Genomic DNA, 25,412 nt, shown 5'->3' with positions numbered 1-25,412 from the left:
GATCTTTTCTAGATCTTTCTAGATATGCTCTTGAGGCAACAGGAACAAAAACCAGCTATCAGGACCACATCAAAATGAAAAGCTTCTACACAGTGAAGGGAACAATCAACAAAACTAAGAGACAGTCTATACTGAATGGGAGCTCTTTGCAAATGACATATCTGATAAAGGGTTAGTATCCAGGATAAAGAATTTATAAAACTCAACACCCTAGAAACAAACAGTCTAATTAAAAAATGGGCAGAAGACAGGAAGAGACGTTTTTCCAAAGAAGACAACCAGATGGCCAATGGACACATGAAAAAATGCTCGACATCACTCATCATCAGAGAAATGCAAATCAAAACCACAATGAGTTACCACCTCACACCGGTCGGAATGTCTAAAATCAAAAACACAAGAAAAAAAGATGTTGGCAAGGATGTGGGAAAAAAGGAACCCTTGTGCACTGTGGGTGGGAATGTAAACTGGTGCAGCCACTGCAAAAAAGACTATGGTGCTTCCTCAAATATGTTAAAAATAGAACTTCCCTATGATCCAGTATTTGAACTACTGTGTATTTACCCGAAGGATATAAAAACTAATTTAAAGGGATACATGTACTCCTGCGCTTATAACAGCATAATTTACAGCATCTAAATTAGGGAAGCAGTTCAAGTATCTATCAAGAGATGAATGGATAAAGAATATGGGTATAGACACACAGTGGAGTATTATACAACCATAAAAAAGAATGAAATCTTGACATTTGCAGCAACGTGGATGGAGCCAGAGAGTATCCTGCTAAGCAAAGTCAGTCAGTCAGAGAAAGACAAAGACCCTATGATTTCACTTGTATGTGGAATTTAAGAAACAAGACAAATAAATACAAGGGGAAGAAAAGAGGCAAACCAAGGAACAGACTCTTGACTATAGAGAACAAACGATGACTACCAGAGGGGAAGGGGGTGGGGGGGATAGGGGAAATGGTTGACAGGGATTAAGTAGTAAACTTGTGAGGAAAGCAAATAAATAAAATAAAATAAAGCAAAAGAAAGTAAAACAAAAGAAAGTAAAATAAAATAAAATAAAAATAAAGACTGCTCCATGGATACCTGAAAAGAAGGAGCACCCATTCTTTTCAGGATTGGGATTTCAGGGCATCAACTTGATATGCCTCATCAGTTACCTTATGTAATTCTTCTGTATCCTGACTTTCACTCCCTATGCTTCTTTGTTTGTTGGCATAACAGGATAGTAAGAGACCCCACCTCAAAAGACTACTTAGAGGAACACACAAGGGTACTTAACCGAAAGCATTCAGAAGAGCGCTTCTGGGTCTGAGTGTTTGATAAATGCTACTACTCTACGGGTTGATTTGTCCTTTTGGTCTGTCACAGGCTAAGCCAGACAATTAAAACTTGCTTTTAGGGATGTTGCAGGGACAAGCAACAAGAGACTGACCGTAATGCAATTACATGAGATGACTGAATGAAAGAGAAGTATAATAAAGATACCTTTTACAAGGAAAATACACTCCTTCTGTACCACTCCCAACGTACTGTCTCAACAAAAACCCTTCTCAACAAAAATCCTTCTACTACATTCTAAGGAGGCCTGCTTGACCTGTACAAATCTAGGCCAAAAGTCTCTTCCGCTGTAACTTAAATCCACTAATGCTTGTTTTACCTCTGAGACAAGGCAGAATAAGATTACTTTCTTCTTCAAACATTTAAAGAAAGAGAAAGCATCTTTCTGTATTTTTCCTATCCTCCTTTTCTTCAGATTTGTCTCGAACAAGAAGGCTAAGCATAAACACTACTCTCCAGGCACCTATATGGGCCAGGTACTCTGCCAAGGATTCAAGGGCAAGAGCTCTAATCCAATAGCCCAGGAAGGTAGGTAGCTAGGTAGCTAAGGTAGATAAGTAAGTAGGTATGTCTTAATCCCAAGTACAGATAAGAAAAGTCAGTTAAGTACTTTTGTCCCTGTCCCCACAAGGACAAGAGAAAGGGCTAGATCCCAAACAGAAACTCTTCAGTGCCATGCTACTTCTATGGGCATGCCACCACACCTCCCACCCCCAGCAGCCCTTTTGCATTTGGGGTTGTTGAGAGGCCCCTGAACTGCTTCGTGAAGACTGCTTGAGCTTTGGAAACTCTTCCAAGTCAGAGTCAAACCAGGTCTAAGTCAAATCTGTCTGTAGTAAAATAGACCTAATAAGAACAGCACCATCGTATCCCTTTCTGAACGCACAGTGATGAGGGCCAAGTGCATTCACGGTGTTGTAGAACCGATCTCTGGGACTCTTCCATCTCCCAAAACAGAAGCTCCGTATCTGTTAAACAACTACTCCCGATTCCCCTCTTCCTCTTGCCTCTGGCACCCACCAGTCTACTTTCTGTCTCTACGAATGTGGTCACTCTCAGACATTCTGTGATTTTTAAATAACCTTGATTATCTATTGAACTAATAAAGAGAAAGATCCACGATGGTGACCCTCTATGAGGAAATAAATGTGGCAGAAATGTGGCAAGCCTGCAGATGGAATAGGGGTGATAGGGACCACAGCCGGGCTGGGAAAGCCCAAGACCAAGGGCAAAGGGATGTTCCGGCCAGATGCTCTTAATAGCCCAATAAATGGAACTGTTTTGATTACGAACTTGACTATGACTGTTCAAAGAGGAGAGTTTGCCTTAGTGGGAACAAAACCTTTTGTCAATGAAATGAGCCAACACTCATTTAGCCCTTGCTCCATCCCAGGCTCTCTGAGAAGAGCTTTACACACCTCCGGCCATCTAACACTCCCCCCTGCCCCACGGAGCAAGCACCGTCGTCCCTGTTTTGCGGATCACGACACTGAGGATTGATGACACTGCTCCCTTAATCATTACATATACCTCCCCTTTGGGCTCCAACACCCATACCACTCAGGGGAGAAGTTCAGACCCAACGGAACGGGAAGAGATACCTGCTTGAAAAAGCTGTTCACGGTCATGGTGGTGGTCTTGTAGTTGGAGCCGACCCCATTTTCCTCCAAAGAGAGGGCTCTTTCAGAAAGCCTTCTAGTCTGGGACAGAGTTCTCCGCTCACCCATGGAGCCTCTCCCTGTAAGGAAGACAACTGTCATTCGAAAACATGCCTTTCTGTGTGAATACACAGCAGTCATGACCTTTATCATATAAAAGACAGCTTTTAAAAAATGTATTATCGGAGCGTAGTTGACACCAATGTTTTCTTCATTTCAGTGTACATGAAAGAGAAGTTTTAAGTCATGAAACGAGAACATGGCAAGTGGCCATCCTTGTTTTGGATGAAAATTTCCCTCCACTGGCCTCACCTTCCTCTGTCCCCCTGTGGGAGCCCCTCGTCTCCCTCTGACCAGACTGGAGAAGCCGTGCCCAGCCGCAGTCCCCTCCCACATGGAGATCAGGGCAGGCCACCCAGCAGGGCCCAGAACTGGGTCTGCAGAGAAGCTTTATTGAGCCAACACGGTTTGCTTTTGTTTTATTTTTACATTTGCATCCCACTGGGAGAGGCCTGAGGTCGAATGCCCCTGAAGGCGTTTGGGTCTATGACCCAAAGGTGCCAGGGTTAACCAGTGTGCGTTCTGAATCTGAGCGTTCTTCTGCTCTCCCTGTGGGCACCAGGCAGCAGAAGGGGGTTCCTTGGCTGACCTGTCCAATAGGGATTAGAACCCTGAGTCACACCCACACCTGGGCTGGGACCCCAGTACTCTGCACAGTTATCTGTTATCCCCTTCTGGGATTGAGGTGGGCACCTTGTTGCTTTTATACGGCAAAATTAAGGGGTTCCACTGTGAACGGTCAAATTGCCTTGCATGCTAATGTCGCCAAGCCCACTCTATGAATATTCTCTTATCCTTAATTCTTGCTGGGATGCTCAATGGGAAGTTTTTATTTTTGTTTTTAGGATTTTATCTATTTATTTGAGAGAGAGAGATAAAGAGAGCAGGCACAACAGCAGATGGGCAGGGAGAAACAGAATCCCTGCTGAGCAAGGAGCCTGAAGTGAGGCTCAAACCCAGGACCCTGGGAACATGACATGAGCGGAAGGGAGATGCTTGACTCACTGAGACACCCAGGTGCCCCTGAACAGGAACTTCCTGCTTCCATTGCCCGCCTAAACTTGCCACACTGCCCCAGGATTAAACACTGCATTTTCTGGTTGCTTCTTAAGAAGCAGCCTCTATAGTCAGGTTAATTTATCCATGACCTGGACATTACCCTATGGCTAAATTACCCAGTTTATGGTCCCCTCTAAAGTCTGTGAGTAATTCTTTTCAAATGAGGCTACGTGGGTCTACATAGAAGTTGGCATGAAAAAAAACCAACAACCCATTTATTGTGGTGTGAAGGTCAGGATGCACTTGAATGAGGTTTGTTGTTGGTAAATCAGAAATAACCCCGCAGTTCTGACTGGTAATTCACAGCAGTGATAAAATACCTTTCCCCCCGGTCCCCCATTAAGGGCGGCATTTGGGAAAAGGCAGGGCGTGGGAACACAAGAGGAAAGTGAACAGCCTCACATATTTGCTGAACACAAAGACACTCAGGACAAAAGACACTCCACTGGGTGGGTCAGCTTGAGAACTCTGAACCCCCCTGGACACTTCCATACCCAAACTGTTCGGGAAGTTAATGACTCAGATCCAGGGAGAGGTGATGAAAAGGAGAAATACACTAAATAAGTTGGAACAGTAACAGAAATGTTCTTTTGGCATCTACTTTTTCATTACAATAGGGAAAAAAAATTTTTTTTGAGGGACTGGAAATTTTGCTGAGAAACCTGAGTTCTGTTTTTTGAAGCCTGTAAGAGCCAACCATGGTGGCATTGTCTAAGCCACTATAGATAGTTACTGTACTTTGTTATTTCAAAACTTTTACTTTGAAAGGGAGGCAGCTACTGAAAATTAACTTTTTATAGTGTCAAAGTGTCCAGAAAATTCCAACCAAAAGTCTTATTTAAGTTCCACAAATGTTCATGGTAATTGTTTTGGGGATCACCATCTAATCAAGCGTTCGTAAGTCAGTCATAATGTGTTTCATTCTATTTACCTTCTTTGTTCCTACTCTCCACACCTTACTGCACTCTGAGCCCCCATTCCTAATCCTGACCTCAGAGTCAGTGCACTGGGGACCCCTCCCCTTCCCACTGCAGTTGAAAAATCTTACCAACCATGGACTCCACATCGGTTACCTCCCTGTCCAGGGTGGAGACATTGAAGAAACTTGTTAAGCTTATGGGAGCCCAGGCAAAAGGCATCCGGTATTTCCCCAAACGCTGGCAGAAGGCTTCCGCTTGAAGTTTTAGTTTTTCAATCTTTTCTTTACTCTAGAGGAAAGCGGAAAGACACAAGCAGAAACAAACAATATGGCGCCAGCACCAAGTCAACGGTCTCTGCCATGGATATGACAGCCATTTCCAAAGTCCCTACCCTACTAATTAAAAAGAGTGAATGGGCAGGAGAATGATACAACTCAGGCTAGGATTCTTGCTGACAAGAGAATACAGATCAGAAATCGAAGAGTTCAAAGAAAGTCAACATTCAATTATTAAATATACCTTCGGCTTAAAAAAAAAAAGCCCAAGTCTCACTATCCCAGCTAACCAACCTAACCAACAAGTGCTTTTAGGGGCTAGCTCTAAGACTTGGATCTGCACAACAAAATTCTGGAATGAAACATTTTACAAATTAAATAGCAAGCTGTCTAGAGAGTCTACTTTTCAAAAGTTGCCTTGGGAAACTCTAGAAAAATCAATAATGGTTCACCACGTCCTTATTAGGTTGGTAACACGTCCAAGGTGTTCTGAGTTCAAAAGAGAAGGTAGTTTTTAAAAAATGAATGCCTTGAGTTCAAGAAATCGTATTTGAAATTTATGAGTCTGGAACAGGGTGCTCCTTAGCCAAGCCTTCTTCCAGAAAGGCCATGTTTTAAGAGTCACATTGGAAACCTTTGCAAATGGATGCGGAGAAAAGATGTCCTTTTCACAGGCTCAGTACCTGTGTTGCCCCAGTGAATTTATCCCGTACAGAAGTCTCAGCCTATTTCCAAATAACCACACCAAAAAAGATATTTGGAAATGGGCTGGGACTGTTGAGAAAGCCCAGCAGAGCTCTGACACCGTTTAGTTTCGTGAGGTCTCTGTGGCCTTCCCAACCTGGGTCAGGGCCTTGGAACCAAGACAGCAGGATGTGGCTTTTGTCCTAGCCAAGTTCTTTTTAGACACTGGTGTATATGTCATTTGTTGAATTCAAGAATTTATTTCTTTAAAAAAAGTTATCCATGACCAGCTTTCCTTTCTTCTTTTTAAAGACATAATTTATCAATGTCTCATATGGGGACATATTACAGACATATTATGGACTTTACTATTTTGTGGAACTCCCAAAAAAAGAGCTGCTTATTCTAAGATATCACCATTTAGTAACAGCCAAAGTGTCATACCTTCCCACCATCACCTTCTTTGATAACCACGTACGGTTCGGCACAGTCTCCAATCTCTCCCTGCTGAAGGACTTTTTCAATCTACCAACAAAAAAAATATTAAAACAAAACTCATGAATCATACCCATATAATGACATCAATGCAACCATCAAAATGAGGTTTTGTCACAGTACTTGATGACAGGGGAAGATGCTCGTGCTGTCTATTTTTTATTAAAAAATTAGGGTGAAAAAAATTAGCATGAAGAGTACTACATAGTTTTGTAAAAAAAAGAAAAAATCATAAAGGCTGAGCTAAAGGATGGTAACAGTAAATGTTAACAGTAGTTATCTTTGTATGGGGAGATTATGTGCTATTTTTATCTTCTTCCTAGTGCTTATGTGTATTTTCTATTTTTAAACCATAAACATGCATTATGCCTACAATAAAAAATGCAATAAAAGTTATTTTATAAAACAGAACCCACGAGACATATGTAAGAAGTGAAAAGCTCATTTTCTTTATTATTACTTACAATGTAAAAAAGAGATATGGCCTCTGTAAAAGTCAGGTTGGGGACCAAAACCTTCCACAAAATGAATAAATGAACAGAATAAATTATCTGTAATTGTCTCGCTTGTATTTCCTATTAGGGCCGCTTCTCTGGATTTAACAGACATGGAAGGAAACTGAAAGGCATGGAATGCGGCAGCTTTTCACTTGGCTAACTGGCTGGAAATGTGAATGAATGTCAGCCTGTCGAGTATCTTCTTCCATTTGGGTTCAGGTGAAGGATCTGACTGGCCAGAAATGTGATCACCATGTTTGGGAGGAAGAAAAGGAGAGATCTGTAATTTGCCAACCCTCTGTTCCAAGGAAATGTAGCTTTACTTGGAGGTTGAAGAGAAAAACAAGTGGCGTTAGTCCCATTAGCCTTGGTTGAGGTTAGACACCAGGACGTCATTTAATGTCTTGGAATCTCTAGGTTGCTCTCTTGGGATCATGGGGTAATCGTTGGGATCCTGGAAGTAAAACACTGTGCTAACTAGAAAATGTTCCAAGCCTGGAACTCTGCATGGATGTGAAATAAAAAACCTAAATTAATATTATTATTATTATTATTATTATTACTTACAATTTTGGGGTAAACAGTCAATAAAACTAAATATTTGGCTTAAGCTAAGTAAAATACCCAATGTCCATTGTTAACCTCTAACCAGTCATTCTGGTGTGCAGAGAAAGCCTCCGGTTTTCTTCCATCAGCAAAGAGTACAGCCGAGAATGCAAAGTCTTCTACTTGGAACTGTCCCACATATTTTGAGTTGTACCATACACAGTCATAGTCTGTGACACGGTGATACAAAGGGAGAGTGAAATTTGGAAACCACAGGCCACACCTTAAATTGTCAAAGCCTGGACTTGGGAACATTTCTCTACAGGTGTCTAGAAGCACATGAACAGTATTAGGGAACTCTCTCCAAGACTTCCTCCACAGTAGCCTCCCAGAACAGGGCCACTGAGGGTAGGAGGAATAAAGCCTGTAACGGGCCCGGCTTTCTTCTGCGATCACAACTGCCCACTGAGGCCAGTATTATAACCTCCACTTTACACAAAAGGAAACGAAGTCTCGGCTACAAAGTTTCAAAGCGGGGATTAAAAACCAAGAGTGTATGACTCCCAAACCCAGAGCTGTGCTAGCTTCAGATACAGGATCTGCTTGGAAAGGAAAAGGGGTCAGTTGAACATGAAACAAAGTGAACAAAGTGACTCTCTCGGAGAACATGTGGACCTATTCTGACCTCTCTTCCGCAAACATGCTGTGGGAATAAGGCAACGAGGAGAGCTTCCGAATGCAGAATGTGCAAGCCAGCCTGCGTTCAGTTACCTTGACTACCAGGTAGATGTCCGAGGATGGGTAGGTGACGGAGAAGACCGCTGATCTCGCCTGACTTGAGGGGGCCACGGAGGGCGTGTAAGCACGCAGGAAGCCTCTGAACTGGTCAGAGTTCAGGTCACAGTGAAAATTTTCTGAGATCTGTAAACAAGGAGCAAGGCAAAGAAGAAGTCACCTCTGCTGTTCTTCTGGTCTACGTGTGTTTAAAGGGCAAGGAACCCACGAAGAAATGTTGCCCCAAGAATAAGGGTCTTTATGACCAGGAGTGGTGGAAAAATCTGATACGCATTTTGTCGCAATTTCTAGATGTCTTGGAGCTGTTGGAGAGATGATCCTCAAAACATTTGCATTTTTATTATCCCATCCGTATTTCCTGAATACCAATGATGTGTTGGGCACTGCAGCAAAGAAACACAAGAAACTGTCTCTGCCCCACACCCACCGCAGTCAGTTTACAGTCAAGAACGAGGAAAAAGGCAATTTCGCCATTTTTAGTAGGAGCTAGAGATAAGGGACTGCACTCGCACGGAAGAGCACAGGGGACGCTCCAGAGGGTGGGAGGTCACATCCGGTGGAGGGACGGCGATCAGGAGGCATGTGACACGGAGGGTCCCTGGATAGGGACAGATGGGCAGAGCTGGAGAGTGACGGTTCACTGGGGAGAGAGCCCTGCACAGAGAAACCTGAGAAAGGTCTCAGAGCGTGCAGAGCCACGAGCGAGGGTCGCTCACAGCGAGTACACTAGCTTGCCTCTCACTGGCTAACCCGGGAAGGAAGCCAGGCATGGAAGTTCAAGAGTGTTTCTCATGTCCCAGGTGGCGAGGCCCCATTCGAGATTCTGAGCAAGAGCAGGACAGGACACGTGCTGCCGGGCTCACCAGTGCCGTGTTAGTTAAGAGCCGCTGGGTAGTCGGGTCTCCCTTTCATCGCTAAGAGTCATAGCTGAGAACTGGCTGCTCAGCAGAAACTACATTTACCAGCATCCTTTGCAGGTGGAGTGAGCATGTGACTAGGTTCTTTCCAATGAGCTGTGAGCACAGGGGCTGTGTCACCCAGCTGGTAACTACAGGAAAGGGGGTGAGTGTTGTCGAATGTATAGAACTGTCAAATCCCTGCACCGTATACTCAAAACTAGTTTAAGAGTGTATGCCCCCTGCGCTTCAACAAACCAACAAACGAAACACTTCCAGCCCTCCCCCACCCATCTTTTCCCTTTTTGGGGGGAGTACAGTGCCAGGAACAAGAGTGGCTTAGCGAGGGTGCATACCGAAGATGGTGGAGCTCTGCCAGCATACCAAAGAGGGTGGGTTCTAGAACGACAGGGCAGCAGACCTCTGCTGAGCTAGCACCCACCGCACGCCACCCTGGATTGCTAAGAAACCAAGACAGAAACTTCTTTTTTAAACCAGAAGTTCTTCAAATGTGGTCCCCTGCCCAGCAGCTTCAGCATCACCAAGGAAGCTGTTAGAAATGCAGATTCTCAGGCTCCCCCAGACCTCTGGAGTCCAACGCTCTGACGGGAGCCCAGCATCTGGGACGTCAAAGTCCTCCAGGGGATCTCTGACACCCGCTCAGGTGGGACAGTTACTACCTTATACTTTGGAATTTAGGAGTTAGCAGTTTTAGCAGTAAACCTACCCGAGCTGATGTACATCTCAGCTGTTATGAACATTTATCCAAGAGATACACACTTCCTTAAATACAGAGAGGTTACAGGTCAAAGGGGCAACAGCGTCCTTTGTGGCTGGGTTGTTTTTGTCCTCCTCCGGGGTTCACAAAGTGACTAAACAGTAAAACTCTCCTGGAGAAGAGGCTGAGGTACTCAAAATCTTTTTCATTAAAAGGACATCACATTCAGTGAGGTCTTCATCTCATGGTCCTCACCATCCGTGACGAGATTATCTCACAGGGCAAAAACTCCCAAACAGAGGTGACATTACATATAGATCCGAACTTATCAAAAATGTATTTAAATTGCCTTGTTTATGTGTCATCCCATATGTTGCTATTTCTTTGGTCTCTCGATCCTAAACAGGCCACTACCTCCAGCAGGCTTTCCCTTCAAGATTCTTCGAAGAACATAAATGAGTAACATTGCCAGATCAATCCTGCAAAAACTGCCAGGGCAGTAGGACCGGATGTGTCAAAGGTCATCTACTTTCAAAGCTGATGTGTTTTTGCTGCAGAGAAGTGAGATCTGAAAAACACGCACCTCCCCCCAAATCATGAGCAATAGTGTGCCCCCCAGGATGGGATGTTCTTTGCTTCCTTACCTTTTTCCTTTCTTTAACATCATAGAGGGCAATGCTGGCAAACAGAGGCTCAATTTCAATCTCAAACCTGTCAGAGAAAGAAAAAATAGCATTTTAACTTAGATGATTTTGAATTTGCTGAAAGTGCTGAGTTCTATAAACTGGTTAAAAATGTATGCCATTCCCCCAAAATATTTGGATAACTCCACACAGATGAGACTCATACTGGGATATTAGTGAAGAAAGATGGAGGTTGGTGGAAAATGCCCAGTCATTGGAGACTGGGCTGGATGTCACCTTCTCCTAAAAAATACTTGTCGGGGGCAATGCAAGGGACAGAAGGCAGAATGGCGCCACAGTGGGATCCAATATGGCCCTACTTACCATTGTAGGTGCTGTGTTTTCTAATGGTAAAGCCTCTGTTTAGTCAAAGGTTTTATTCCCAGTTTACCCTTTACTACTAGGGTAAGAATCCCTCTTATTCAATTCTAAGGGACAAGGCATTTCAGAGTTAAATAAAGTTCTGCTGCTTTTGCATAAATTTATAGTGGGACCATTCTTGTGGGTGAATGTCTGGTCTTTCCTAATTTCTCTGCCTGGGGAGCTGCTGAGTTGCTAGGGCAAGGAGCAGAGCAGTGCCGATAAACACTGAGCTGTGGGGACCCAGTGAGAGCTAGAAACATGTCAGCCCTGGGCGCCTGGGTGGCTCAGTGGTTAAGCCGCTGCCTTCGGCTCGGGTCATGATCTCAGGGTCCTGGGGTCGAGTCCCGCGTCGGGCTCTCTGCTCAGCAGGGAGCCTGCTTCCCTCTCTCTCTCTCTGCCTGCCTCTCCATCTACTTGTGATTTCTCTCTGTCAAATAAATAAATAAAATCTTTAAAAAAAAAAAAAAAAGAAAGAAACATGTCAGCCCTAACCGCCCATTCCCCTTGAAATGGTGGGTTTGAGGAGACCGCATACCCAAAGCATAATCCTTCCACATGTTACAGAAGACACAAGAAGCACAGATGAACACGTTCCAAGCTTCTCAGGCTAACAACCCGTGATTTAGGATCCTGCTACCTGAGCGCACCAGGAACCAGGCCCTGGACCACCATTATGTCAGAAGCCATGGAAATTAGGCCAAATTTTGTTTCAAGGCATGTATGAGAGGATGGCCTTATTGCTGGGTAACCTTGTCTAAAAAGAAAACTTATTTTTTTTTAACATTTATTTATTTATTTGAGAGAGAAAATGAGTGGGAGAGGCAGAGGGAGAGAGAAACTCAAGCAGACTCCATGCTGAGCCCAGAGCCCATTATGGGGCTCGATCTCATGACTCCGAGATTATGAACTGAGCCCAAACCAAGAATCGGATGCTCAACCAACTGTGCCATCCAGGCATCCCTAAAAAGAACCCAGCCTTTTCTGATCACAGAACCTGAGGTTTTTCTTCCTCCAGGTGTATCTCCAAGGGCAGTCCCCAGAAACTTAAATTTTGAGGCAAGTGAGAAGCTTATCAAAATGTAGGTTTCTTTGTCCCCCTTGAGGTCCAGTGAACCATAATCTCTTGGAGGGAAGGATGGTGCAAGGTCTCCCAAAATCTGCATTTAAAACACGCTTGGGGGTTGGGGGGGCACTGGGCAGCTCAGATCATGATCTCCAGGTCCTGGGGAGCCTGCATCAGGCTTCTTGCTCAGCCAGAAGTCTGCTTCTCTCTCTCTCTCCCTCCCTCCCTCCATTCCCCCTGCTATTTTCTCTCCCAAATAAATAAATAAAATTTGAATCAATCAATCAGTCAATCTATCTGAGTAAACTTAATGATGCACTCAGTTTCACCAGCAAGGAAACTCCTTGAACTGAGGTTACTGTACATAAGATAGCATTAAATCTTTTATTAAAGATTTTTGCACATTAAATGCAAAAGAGAAAAATACTTTGTTGCCATCCTCTTTTTTTTTTTTTCTAGGTGTTACAAACATTTGCAGATTCTACACCAGCCTGATTCTTTCTACATGCTTGAGGCTTTACATGTTTCTCGAAAGCAAAAGAGTGACAGTTAGAGATCTCAACAGATTCTGAAAAATTCCCAAGCTGATAAAATCTGTAGTGGTCAAAACAGAATACTGCATGTCCGCATCAATGGGGAAATGGGGATCTTTAACACTACCAGTACATTTTTACTATTCATAATTTTGACACTGTAGATTTACTTATAAGAACTTGCTTTTTTTTTTTTTTAAATCTGGTTTATTTGGAGTAGTTATAAGTGGGACAGTCTCTTTGGTACATCGCTCCTCTTACAGATGTATGTTGATACGGACACTATTTAAGACACTTGAGTGGGCCAAGTGCACTGGGAAAACACCTCAATTCTACCTGATTCCTGCTTTGACAATGGGGAAAAACATTGCCAGAAAACTGGCAATTTTCATTAAGAGAAATCCAAATGGCTCTATTTGTTGTTGTTGTTTTTTTGTTTTGTTCTCATAATACGTGTCTGTCTTAGTGACCGTGTTTTCCCACCTGTGAGAACTGCTGCTCTTTATTTATTGGAAGGATCTGGAAGGTTCGGTGGCATAGTGACATCAGGAGGGAGAATTCCTCCAATCCTGAAGAGCACAGTTACTGCACCTACCTGATGTGCATCCTGTGGGGGTGGGTGAGTGCCTCGGACAATAGAGGGACTTCCTGAGCAATGCAGAGGAGACCAGTGGTCACTTCCACTCAGTCCCCCTGCTCAAGGGCCAGCAGACTCCTACTTCCAGGTTGGCCTGCAAGGGCTAGAGGCTGCCTTTTGTAGCCCAGACTTGCCAGAGAGCTCTTTTATGAGCTGCTCATTTCCCTGTACAAGACAAAAGGCCCTCACTCCCCTCCCCCCGCTGGTAGAGCTGGTTGGGGGGAGGGGTTACCACATCAAGGGAGCCCCCATGACTGGGCAAGCAGCTCTGCCTGCTTGTGTTCGCAGGAGAGGATCTGGGGAAACTGTGGGTTAAGCTGCTGCCTTCGGCTCAGGTCATGATCTCAGGGTCCTGGGATCGAGTCCCGCATCGGGCTCTCTGCTCGGCAGGGAGCCTGCTTCCCTCTCTCTCTCTCTCTGCCTGCCTCTCCATCTACTTGTGATTTCTCTCTGTCAAATAAGTAAATAAAATCTTAAAAAAAAAAAAAGAATAGAATCACAGAAGTTTAGGGCAAGTAGGAACTTCAAGACCGCCTGGCAGAACAACGTCATTTATCCCTAAGAGCTAAAACACCCAGAGAAGCTCCCAGGGAAATACAGCCTTGAATCCAGGATCCAGGTGCCCTAATTGCAAACCAGGTGCTGTTTGAGGGGCCATGAAGTGACTTCAGCAGATGAATGACCCTCCTAATGGGGTATGAAAATATAATATGCTTATGTACTGTTGCCTAGATAGAGCATTTTACAACTAAATATTTTCCAGAGTCTGTGATCTGAAGTTGGAAGAATTCTCCAAAGTAGATGTCTGCAAGAGAGGCATGCAAACCCTTCCGACTAGATATGCAATGATCTGTTCGTGTGCTGGATTTATTGTGATTTATTAGTTCATATATTTCGATTTCTCATTTATGTGTATTCAATAATGTATGTAATATTTTGGTCTGCGTGTATCAAATTAATACACATCAACAGAGGACAGTGGACTTTCTCCTACTGTAAAAGTAAACCATCAAAAAAAAAAAAAAATTAGAGGTAATTGCTGTAAAGTAGGTGTGGCAAACAGTTGGCCCACCAGGTGAATCCAGATGGTAGACATGCGGTCGTAGGATATTTAAAAAGGAAATGAGAAGGTATGTAAGAAGTCAGGAAATCATGCAGAAAAATCTGAATTTCCTGCTTCTTTTGAAAAAGCAAAAACAAAAACAGAACAGACAGCTGGCCACAATGGGCCTGTGTCCTTAGATGGTAAGAACTGGCCCTTGCCAGCAGTGGGGACTCCCTTAAAATGCTTTGCTGGAGTCCACACTGCTCCCTGGTCCTCTGAGGTCCCTGGCATGGAGACTGGGTTTTAGTAGCATTTAACGCTGTTTCAATAGTCAACAAACAAGTCTCTGTGGGGGGAGAAAAAAAGCTCTGATTTGTAGCATTTTCTCATTTCTATGATGCAAATATCCTACCGTGGCCAATTTCAAGTGAGGGACGGATGTGAAGTCACTAGACACAGAGCTGGGAAGAGAAACACACCACCGGCGCTCGTGAATTAGTCAGAGTGGACTCAAGTACACCGTTCACTCCTTTTCGGGTTTTTTTTTTTTTTTTTTTCCCCCTGTCCAGCTTTCCCTGTTCCTTCTGTTTCTCTCAGTTCCCTTCCATGACTCCCTTCAGGGTGTGCCTTCCCTGTGACACAGGAGGGACCACTGGGAGAATTAGAATCTTGGGAGAGTTAGAATCTGGGTCTAGCTGCCTCCAAACGCTGCTCCTCCCACCCCGTCACAGCGGCACACGGTTCCAAGGGTGCGGGACGGCCCTCCCCATGCGAGCTCCGTCCCTACAGACGCAGCTTGTCTGTAAAAGGCAAGATCAGCTCCGTGCAGTGGTTAGTATGTTTGCGGAGACTTACTTCAGGGTCAGCACCTTGACCAGTATTCTGTTGCCCAGATGTTCCTTTGGACATTCTGGCACCGGACGTATTTCCACAGCATCCTCCTATTATGAATCACATGGCGAAGAAATCATAAGTGAATTTCCATGAGGGGTTCCGGCGGGCGTGAGTCCAGGGAAGGGAAGGCTGCTGCCCAGCGCTCAACCTGCATTGGCCTTATGTCTAACACACAGATAACACTTTGCCTTTTATAAGAGGGTTTGTTATCCAGTCCCGAGCTTCGAAGTCAACGCTGACTGCAAACAATTTCTCTTTTAGGAAGGCAAGGCATTTGAGACAAAGAGACAGTGGGAGGAAGGAAGGAAATGGGAACACGAATAGGACTGAGTAACATCCACCAGATGGCATTGCAAAATATTACACCTATTGTTGGTATGGTGGACTTTTTTTTTCTTCCTTTCTTCCTTTTTTTTTTTTTTTTTTTTTTTGGCTGCTCTAAGTCCCCATTCAGAACTTTTCTCCTGTCAGGTTTTTCTAGTAAAAAGTGAGTTTCATATTTGAACCCTGAGTCAGAACAGCTCACAGCAGGCTATATGTAAACCACCTATACTCATAAGAGAGTGTCTTTCTAGTTGACCATTTTCTTAAACAGATTTGAGACTAAACGTACAGATTCTACACATGCGTATCCAGGTAGAGCTTGCTGAAGTTCTAAGTACAGGAAACTTAGTAATGACACATGAGTAACAACTTAGTAATGGTAAATGCACATTTTTTTTTTTCCACTAACCACATTTGGGACTCTATTTTACTGCATTGGGACTCAAGACTTAAAGAGAAACACCACGTCCCTAAGGAAACTTTTCACATTCAAACCTGAACTATCACGGGATCTTAATTATTTTCATGCATGCAAAGGTAACAGTGCCAAGTCCTGAAAACTTGAATTCCTGCCCTTGTCATAGACTATCCCAACACTGGTGGTCTGTAGCTCACAAGGCTCAAAAGAATGTAGTCAGGGCTAATAAAGTTTTCCTGGGCTATAAAGCATGGGAGCTCCTCCCAGATACCCAACAGCAATGGTAACATTTTTAGAAATAGCAATAGAATTGCCTTCCCGATAACTCTACACCCGGTTTGGTGACACAGAGTGGTTAAGTCACACCTACTCTAACCTCTATTCTCCAAGACCCAATCCTGCTGGCCATCCTGTCCGGTGGAAGGGCTGGGCTTGTTTCCAAGGAGGCACTACCCGATGCCCACACGGAGCTCGGCTCCCTCGGAGCAAGCTCAGATCACTTGCAGGGTGACCGGAGCAGACACATCGAAAACAAGAAGCCCCCCACCATTGGAGAAGAAACTGAACATACATTCATGGGTGTCTAAGGCTACCACTCTCTCTGGTCTGGATTTGAATCTTGGGGATCCTTTGTTAAAAGCTCTCATTGGGAAATGTAAACACACACAAAATTAGAGAGAAAAATGTAATGAACCATCTTTACCCATCATGTAAGTTTCAACGCGTTCAAGTCGTGGGCAACCTGGTTCCCCTCTGCTCCCACTTACAACCTCTCCCCACTCAATAGTGGATTACTTGGCAGCCAAGCCCCAGACATCATACAACTTCATCTGCAAATCTCTAAAAGATAGACTTCTAAAAAGGCACAGCTGTGATATCATGAGGTATAATATAATTTATTATTATATTATATAATATTATTATATTATTATTAATATTATTAATATAATAGTATTATATTAATATTATATCTCATGATATCACAGCTGTGCCTTTTTAGAACCATGATATAGAATATCATGATTAATATCATGATATAATTTCTTATTATTACTTATTTCTTACTGTTACTAAATTTCTTATTGTTACTAAACAGTTAAATTTCTTATTGATATTAAACAGTCAGTTCCAAATTTCCCCGTCTCCATTTTTTTGTATTTGCAGTTTGTTAAATCATGATCCAAACAAGGTCTACATATTGATGCATTTCCCAAGTCTCTTCTAATCCACATGTGTTTCTTGAGCCTTTATAGTTATCTGAAATTGGAACTAGTTTCCAGAGAAGGAAAAGAGCAAATACAAACTTTTAAGTGGATGTCTGTAGTTTTACTTTCCTGAGTGTGTGTGTGTGTGTGTACATATATATATTTCGAGAGAGACAGAGACAGAATGGGAGGGAGAGAGATAGCGAGAGAGAAAGACAAAGACAGTAGGAGAGACATCCCTCTCTCAGTTGACGCAGGAGATCCTGAGGCCCACACTCCATCTGCCGCCTGTGCTGGCATTATGTGAGTGGATAAATCCCATCCCCCACCACCATTTTTTTTCATAATTGATTTTTAGTTGGGTTCTGTCACTTACAGCCTAGGGAGATTGAATGCAAACTCTTCTGTGATCCCGAGGACAGGGGCATCTTTGTAGGGACCAATACACAGGATGCCTTTCACAGAACCGAGAGTGAATCAGGGGAAGAAGTCACCTCACAGAGGCGTGGTGGTTATGTTCTACTTTCACCTCTCCTGTAGGCTCAGTCATAACTTGGATATAATAGTTTACCTCTCTTCTCATTCTCCTCACCAGGAAATAAACTCATGGTAATACTAAATAGTTTCATTAATGTGTTTCCAAAAAAAAAAAAAAATCAGCAGGGGTGATCACTTCAAGGTAGCCTGAAATTTTCCTTTCTTCCGCAGGACCATCTTTGGAGGAAGTTCAAATTACAAGGACAAATGCAATTTCTGTGTGTATGAGCTTTAGAATATGAAAGGCTGGTGGAAGGGCCCTCCAGCATTTCAGACATAGCAATTTACAAATAATTGGTACAATAATTACAAAGCATTCCTCTCCACTCAATAAAGCATACCTATTAGGACCTCTTCTAGACTATAACTTTCAGTCCTAATCGAGTTTCTGCATTGTTCCAGAGACCATAAAACAAAGTTCTTTCCTCAGAGTCCGTGATTCTTTTTGTAATCAGTGCAAGACTGGACACCCTCTCATTTAGTCCCCCAGCAGGGACTTCAGTGAGCTGACATCCCACTGGACATGTCCTCCTCACCCCTTAATTGTTTTCTCTCTCCTGGCATCCACGTGGGGACAGTTTCTGACCTACGGGCACCTCCACCATGGAACTAGGAGGAAAAGGAATGTAAGTAGAAATTGAACCTATCAGGTTACTACTTCTTGACAAAGTTGGTAAAAAAAAAAAAAAAATCAATTTTCTATGGAAACTGAAAAGGTATGATATACAATGTGGTTGCTTCTATCATCTCTGGATTTCAATTAGGTGGGCTCACACACAAGGCAGTCCCATGTAGATACATAAATAGGCAACTATAAAGGTTGGGGTTAAGGGGTTGGGATGCCCATTCTGTATTTTAATTTGCCTGTTGAATCTTGAACAAGATACTTAACCTTCCTGACTCTTACTCTGCAATCTGAAGAATGGCAGTGATAACACTGCCCAAATTATTCATGTTTATTTTTAACCTGCCTCATTCAGAAAAGGATTTGAGGCCACTGCAAATGAAATAAGTAGGTCAGAAAACCAAGGTGGCTGGAATATAAGGAAAAGGAAGGCAGGAAGGAAGGAACAAAGGAGAAGTAAATTCCAATAAGTAAGCCACTAGATTTAGTAGCTGCAAACAGAAATTGGACCTGAAGTAAAGACTTAAGAAGAAGATGGGCAGTCTTCTAAGTGTTCCTGCTTCCCCAGTGGATGCAACTTCTTCTCTGTCTGTAGGCTTGAGAGACAATTTCCCTCTGGATCCTCAATGAAGCAGGTGCTGGATGAGAAGGAGGTCTGTGTCCTCGATAATATTTGCACAGTGGACATCACGTCACATCTCGTGACTGCTGCCTCCCTTACTAGGCTTTTTTTTGACCAACAGTAAGCTCATCCCAGGGCAAGTCAGCAAACACAACGCCCAGGGGTGGGGGCTTCGCAAGGTTTAAGAAGCCTGCGCCCTAATGGTCTTCCTGTTGGATCCGAAAATTAAATTTCTAACATTTAGAGGCAGGGATGATGGTTTATCCCTTGGGCAAAAATGCCCCCAAATTGTGGATCCTGCAACTGAGCTTTCAATTAAATTCAGACAGCAGAGCTGCTGCTGTCGCCAGTTTTGGTAAGAACCAGAAGTACAGACATTCTGACAGACAGAGGAAAGGCACAGAGCCTTCTATTAAGTATGAGGATACTAAACAGACATGAGTCACGGTCATTTCCCATGCTAGCCTTCTGAGGTACCCCAGGGAGGGACCACAAGGCAAAGCCCAAGTGAACGCACTGTCCTCGGTCAGCTCCAACATGGAAAAAAGTGGGCAACTGGGATCCTGAAGTTCATGCGTTAAGAGCACAGGTATGGGGGCACCTGGGTGGCTCAGTGGGTAAAGCCTCTGTCTTTGGCTCAGGTCATGATCCCAGAGTCCTGGGATCGAGCCCAGGCTCTCTACTCAGCGGGGAGCCTGCTTCCCTTCCTCTCTCTCTGCCTGCCTCTCTGCCTACTTGTGATCTCTGTCAAATAAATAGATAAATTCTTAAAAAAAAAAAAAAGAAGAAGAAGAAGAACACAGGTATGTTCTTTTAGGCTGGAATGTTTTCAAAGCAATTCCCTTCAGGTTGTTCACAGAGATTATTTTTTACAAAGATCTTAACACTTGAGAATATCAAAGTTCAAGTAGCGCACGTCTTGCTGGGCTCACCCCAAAAAAGACCCCCAAATAACTGAATGGTTTGACTCACCGAGTGAGGTCACTACCTGCAGACCCTTGAAATGTTGGGAGGATGAAAGGAAACAGAAGTCAGTGAAAGTGCTTTGTAGAGAGCAACGAAAATCCTGGTTGTTATTACTGGAATCTCTTGGCAAAACTGATTAGTAACTGACGGCTATCCCACAGGCCTGTCCTAGGGAAGAGAGCGGCCCAGAAATCATACAACGAAGCATCCGGACAGGGCTATCCGGTCATGACCAGATAATATTCTCCTGGAGACTCTGCTTCCTCCCTGAAGCTCTCCAGCACGGGGAGCGTCGCACCCACCTCGTCCACCGACGGGTACAGGGCAAAGAGCTCGGCCTGCCGGTTGGTCCTCCGGGCCTCTTCATTCTGCTTCTCGAAGTCCTCGGCGCTCACCTGCTGGAGGAGGTTCTCCAGCCGCGGGTCAGGCGGCAGGCTGCGGAGGTCGAAGCCACAGGCGGTGAGGGGCCCTTTCCCGGTCACATCGCACAGCACGTGTAAGTGGCGGGGACGCGCCTGCGGGAAGAGACCCATCTTGTGAGAGGGAGACGGTGGGTCCAAAATGAGAACGCGAGAACCCGGCGGGTCTCACCCCTGCACCCGTGAGAACCCGGCGGGTCTCACCCCTGCACCCACGTAGGACTGAGGATCGGGCCTCAAGCGGCTTCTGAGCAAACCGGAGGGTCTGACAAAAACCACAGCTTTGCTTCCTGGCCTGAATATCCTAAAATTAAATGTCTCCCCTTCCCACCTGGAAGCAGGTAATTACTCCTTGGATGTGGATAAACCGGTCCTTGAGGAGAGGTCTGAGACACAGCACTGTGTTCCTATCCATTTGGGACATGCTGTCTTCCGGAGGGGGCGGGAGCCGAATCTCTGGGGCACGTCACTCATGTCCCACGCTCGGGCAGGACACAACTGGAAGAGGCTGAACAGAGAGGAGTCTGGACTGGGGTGTGCAGGGACCTCGTCCTAATCTCAATTTCAGAATTTTCTAGTTTTTAGTCGAAACTAGAAAATAAGATGACCCGAGAGGAGCCTTCCCAGTGAAACCTTCCAGAAATTCTCAGACTGAATATTATGCTTCTGAAGACTGGGATGTGGGGCTGGGAATATTCTTCTGCAGGGCTTTCATAGCAGATATAGGAAAAAGCACCAGAACAAAAAGCAGAAAAGCCCTTTGCTATTCAAAGGGCGTCCTCTTTTAGCTGCAGTGTGTTTGAAAAAAAGAGTCTGAAAGCTTTCACAAAGCGGATGCTTTATTCCGTTAGGAATGTTCCGGTAATGGGGAATGGCAAACCCAACCAAAGACTTGGCAAAGACTATATAACCACAATCAGCGATATATCATAAGAATATAGATGAACTGTTATAAATAACTATAAAATCAATGGTAAAATGTTCTCAAGTTCTACTAAATGGATGTGTCACTACACAATTTCTCTATAAAATATCCTTCCTGTGACATCCACCTACCTTAAAAAAGTGTTACTCTGCTAGATCATAAATGTTACCTAACTGAATGTGCTAGCAATAATTAATATTACTACTTTAATTACTGATTTGTTTGGCTTAGAATTGATGAGGACTTTGGGAAAATGAATTGAATTTATCAAGTTTCTTTGAAAGGATGTCAATATAGATCATCTCCAGAATTCATCCCAAGGATATGATGGACAAGTGAGCAAGGATTGTGAGGACCAGAGCATCTCTGGAACACTGTAGTAACAAAATAATAGAAACTGTCTAAATATCTCCCAAAAGAAGTAGCATTCAAAGATTCGGGAACTTTCATCTAATGGGATGTTATACAGCCATTTGCAGAAAACCCAAGTAAACATGTACCCCTGGACAAGAAAGGTGATCACAGCACACTGTATTGTTAAAATGAAAAGGGAAGGTATTCAGTATTATCCATAATATCCTCTAATTTTTATGGAATATGTCTGTACCACGGAGGTGCACCATACACGGATTGAACTTCCGTACATTCAGGAACTTGGCCTCCCTGTTCCACTCAGAAGGTGCCAAGAATGGGAGCAACATGGAAGGTGTTGCCGGTTGTCTCACAGTCTGAGCATCTCTGCACAATGAGTATTAGTCTAACACTTAAACACAAACCATGTTTGTGTAACTTGGCTCTACAACCTAGCTGATGACTTAATGGAGTGCTGTCAGCATGCCAGATGAGGGTGCTTCGTGGGGTGATGGTCATTTACCCATTGTCTCTCTGTTCCAAAGTTTATACATTTCTGCTTTGCCACCTCTCCTTTTGGGTTCTGCCAGTAGGGGGCGCTAGAGGGAGCCTAGATGGCCGGAAGAGGGACTTGCAGCTCCTGGAACCTTGGTTGTGGCAGTGGGCTCTGGCCTCCAGCGAGTTTGGACGCTTCCAGAATCATCCTCATCTTACCTCCTTGGAGGTATGAGCACCAGCCAGTCAGGCCCTTCTCCTAAGAGGTCCAAGTCCAAACTCCCAGACCCCGTGGAGTATTTCCTCTGCGATTCCCAAGACACGGCCTCTAGCTAGGTCTGGCCCTCCCCTCAGAGACTGGAATCCTCGCTCTAAGGATCTTCCGAGCTTCTAGGTTCTGATAAATCCAAACTCTTCCCACCAGACCCGTGGTTTCCAAGTGTGGTCTTGGGACTAGTAGCCTCAGCATCTCCTGGGAAACGCTAATTAGAAGTGCAAATTATCAAGCACCACCCTGACCTAGTGAATGAGAAATTCTGGGGTGGGGCGTGGCCCTGTGGGTTCAAGCAAGCCCTCCAGGGGATTGCGATCAAGATCCAGATTTAGAGCCTCTGCTCTGGGCCCTAGCCCCAGGATGGCCTGCTGTTTCCAGCTCTTATTTCTGTAGGACCTGAATTCTCCCATTTGGTTCTCTCGGTCTTCCCACACTGGTTAACCAATTCCTTATATTTCCTTTGTTGAGATACCTGGTGTGGCTTCTGTCTGACCAAAACAAGGAAAAATTCATTTGCTCATGATATAAAATAAAAACTGAATTTAGTCAAAATTCCCAATGAAAAATCCCTTAAAAATCTACAGAGTGCTGATGTCCCATGCTTCAGGAAGCCCATCATATTCAGCCCTGGAACTGATGGCTGATTCCTCTGCAGGGCTCGGATTAAGTAGTCAGCTGGGCGGTAGAGACCACACTGTTGGAAAATAGGTATTACTGTAAAACTCTCTAGTCATTTACCATTCAGCGTGGTGAGATGCTAATAATGGGAGAGCCTGAAAGCTTAAAACTCCATAGGTGTTTTAAATTTCAGAAGACGCTCTATAAAATTTGAACAAATTTCTTCCCCTTTGTTTTATTTTTCCTATTTATAAAATGGACAAGTTGGAATAGAGCCCTGGCTTTCTTTAAAAATTTTTAAATTGTGGTAAAATATACAGAATGTAAAATTTTCCATCTTTATCCTTTTCTAGAGTACAGCTCGTAGGGTGAAGTACATTCACACTGTTGTGCAAACCACCATCCACAATTCTTTTTGTTGGTACCCATTTGTACTACAGTCTGTACCCATTACAAGATAATCTCCATTCCTCCCACTCCCAACAGTCCTGACAACCACCAGACTATGTTTGGTCTCTAGGAATCTGAGGGACCTCTAGGACTGAGGGTCTCAAAATTATATAATTATATAATTTATGTTCTTTCATGACTGGTTTATTTTACTTAGAAGGTATGGGCACTAAGGATGAGCAGGCATTGACCTAAATACTTAATACATATTAACTCATTTAATACTCAAACAACCCCATGTGTTAGTTACTATTTGGTGTCATTGTGACCATTGTTATGGGCTTGAACATTTGTGTCCCTGAAATATTCATGTGTCGAAATCCTACTGCCTAACAGGCTAATGGGAGGTAGGGCCTTTGGGAAGTGATCAGGTCATAAAGATGGGGCCTTCGTGAATAGAATTAGTGCCCTTATAAGAGATATGAGAAAGTTTGTTTTCTTTCAGTCTCCACTGCGTGGTGATACAACAAGGTGTCTGCAAACCAGCAAGAGGACTCTTACCAGAAATGAAATCAGCTGACACCTTGATCTTGGAACTTCCTACCTGTGAACTACGAGAAATAAATGTCTGGTGTTTTAGCGACCCCAGTCTATTGTACTCTATTATTCAGCCCAAGTTGACTAAGACAGTTCACTTCCCTTCCGGCGCCTGGGTGGCTAGCAGGTTAAGCATCTGACTCTTGGTTTCAGCTCTAGTCATGATCTCAGGGTCATGAGATCAAGCCCTAAGTGAGGACTCACATTCAGTGGGGGAGTCTGCTTGATTCTCTTCCTCTCCCTCTCCCTCTCCATCTGCTGCTCCCTCCCTCACATGAATATGCTCTCGTTCTCTCTCACTCTCTCTCTCTCTAAAATAAGTAAAAAAAATGCTTTATTTTTTTTATTTTTTTTTATTTTTTTTTTAAAGATTTTATTTATTTATTTGACAGACAGTGATCACAAGTAAGCAGAGAGGCAGGCAGAGAGAGAGAGGAGGAAGCAGGCTCCCTGCCGAGCAGAGAGCCCGATGCGGGACTCGATCCCAGGACCCTGAGATCATGACCTGAGCCGAAGGCAGTGGCTTAACCCACTGAGCCACTCAGGCGCCCAAAAAAATGCTTTAAAGAAAGACAGCTTCCCCTGAATAATCAGTAAGTACTTGTTAGAGAAACTGTATAAAATTAAGAAAAGAATACTTTTTAAGAAGACACAAGAGTCCTAGTACCCAAAGATACTGCCCTCTATATTTCTGTAGGCATGCCTTTCCTACCAAATTCAAGAGTTGGATTCTTGATTTTGGGTTAACATATTAGTTTTTCCCATAGTTTCAACATTCTCTTCTAAAGTTTCAGTGGCTGTGCAGTTTTAACAGACGCACATAGTATATATGCTCAACTACTCCTCCACAGAACCTCTGCCTGAGTTCTCAAACTTTCCAGTTAACCATGGCTGTCCTTTTCTAGAGCAATCACTCAAATATATGAACATAGTGTATCAGATTCAAAACACTACTTTGCCTTGTTAGCTCAGCTGTTTCCATTTTTCCCCCAAAGGGTTTAAATATTCTCAAACAAAACTAATGTCAAAGTCAGAGAGCTGAGATTCAAAATTGGAAGAGACCCACTGCAGCCCATTGTTTCCCACTGAGCGGACTCAGGTGGTAAAGTGACTTCCCCAAGATCAAACAATGGTTGACCAAGATGGCGGCCAAGCAGCTCTCCTAAGGCGCTACTCCCTTTACACCAGCTGGTCTCCATACCCAACACTCCTTTTTCATGTAAATATTTCCTCATTCCTCCTTTCCCCTTCTGAAAGGTCATGTATAGATGATATAACTCACTTACATATATTTTTTAAATGAACTCAAAAAAATTTAATGGAATGACAAATCAAAAGTAAAAGTTAAAATAAAACGAGATGGCTTTATTATCATCCTTGTCTTCCAGGGAAGGAAGCCCAGAAAGGTTAATTATCCTGCCTGGGGCGACAGAGTTAATATGTGGCAAAATCATGAAGAGAAACCGGGCAGACTGG

The 25,412-nt window shown here is 43.8% G+C and overlaps 1 protein-coding gene across 4 annotated transcripts in view; it reads right to left on the bottom strand.

Moving 5' to 3' along the window:
• DOCK8 (dedicator of cytokinesis 8) overlaps positions 1-25,412 on the bottom strand; it is a 204,516-nt gene that overhangs the window by 102,024 nt on the left and 77,080 nt on the right. For all 4 annotated transcript variants that reach the window (XM_044265948.1, XM_044265949.1, XM_044265951.1 and 1 more), the window contains 7 exons: positions 20,170-20,382; positions 15,132-15,217; positions 10,597-10,663; positions 8,315-8,464; positions 6,450-6,530; positions 5,175-5,334; positions 2,951-3,087 (listed from right to left, as the gene is read on the bottom strand). In XM_044265948.1, coding sequence (XP_044121883.1) covers positions 2,951-3,087; positions 5,175-5,334; positions 6,450-6,530; positions 8,315-8,464; positions 10,597-10,663; positions 15,132-15,217; positions 20,170-20,382 — 894 coding nt within the window. The remainder of the gene's footprint in view (positions 1-2,950; positions 3,088-5,174; positions 5,335-6,449; positions 6,531-8,314; positions 8,465-10,596; positions 10,664-15,131; positions 15,218-20,169; positions 20,383-25,412) is intronic.

Source organism: Neovison vison, chromosome 9, assembly GCF_020171115.1.
Source record: "Neovison vison isolate M4711 chromosome 9, ASM_NN_V1, whole genome shotgun sequence".
Lineage (NCBI taxonomy): Eukaryota > Metazoa > Chordata > Mammalia > Carnivora > Mustelidae > Neogale > Neogale vison.
The sequence above is the reverse complement of the archived record's forward strand: the minus strand, read 5'-3'. Positions and strand labels throughout refer to the sequence as shown.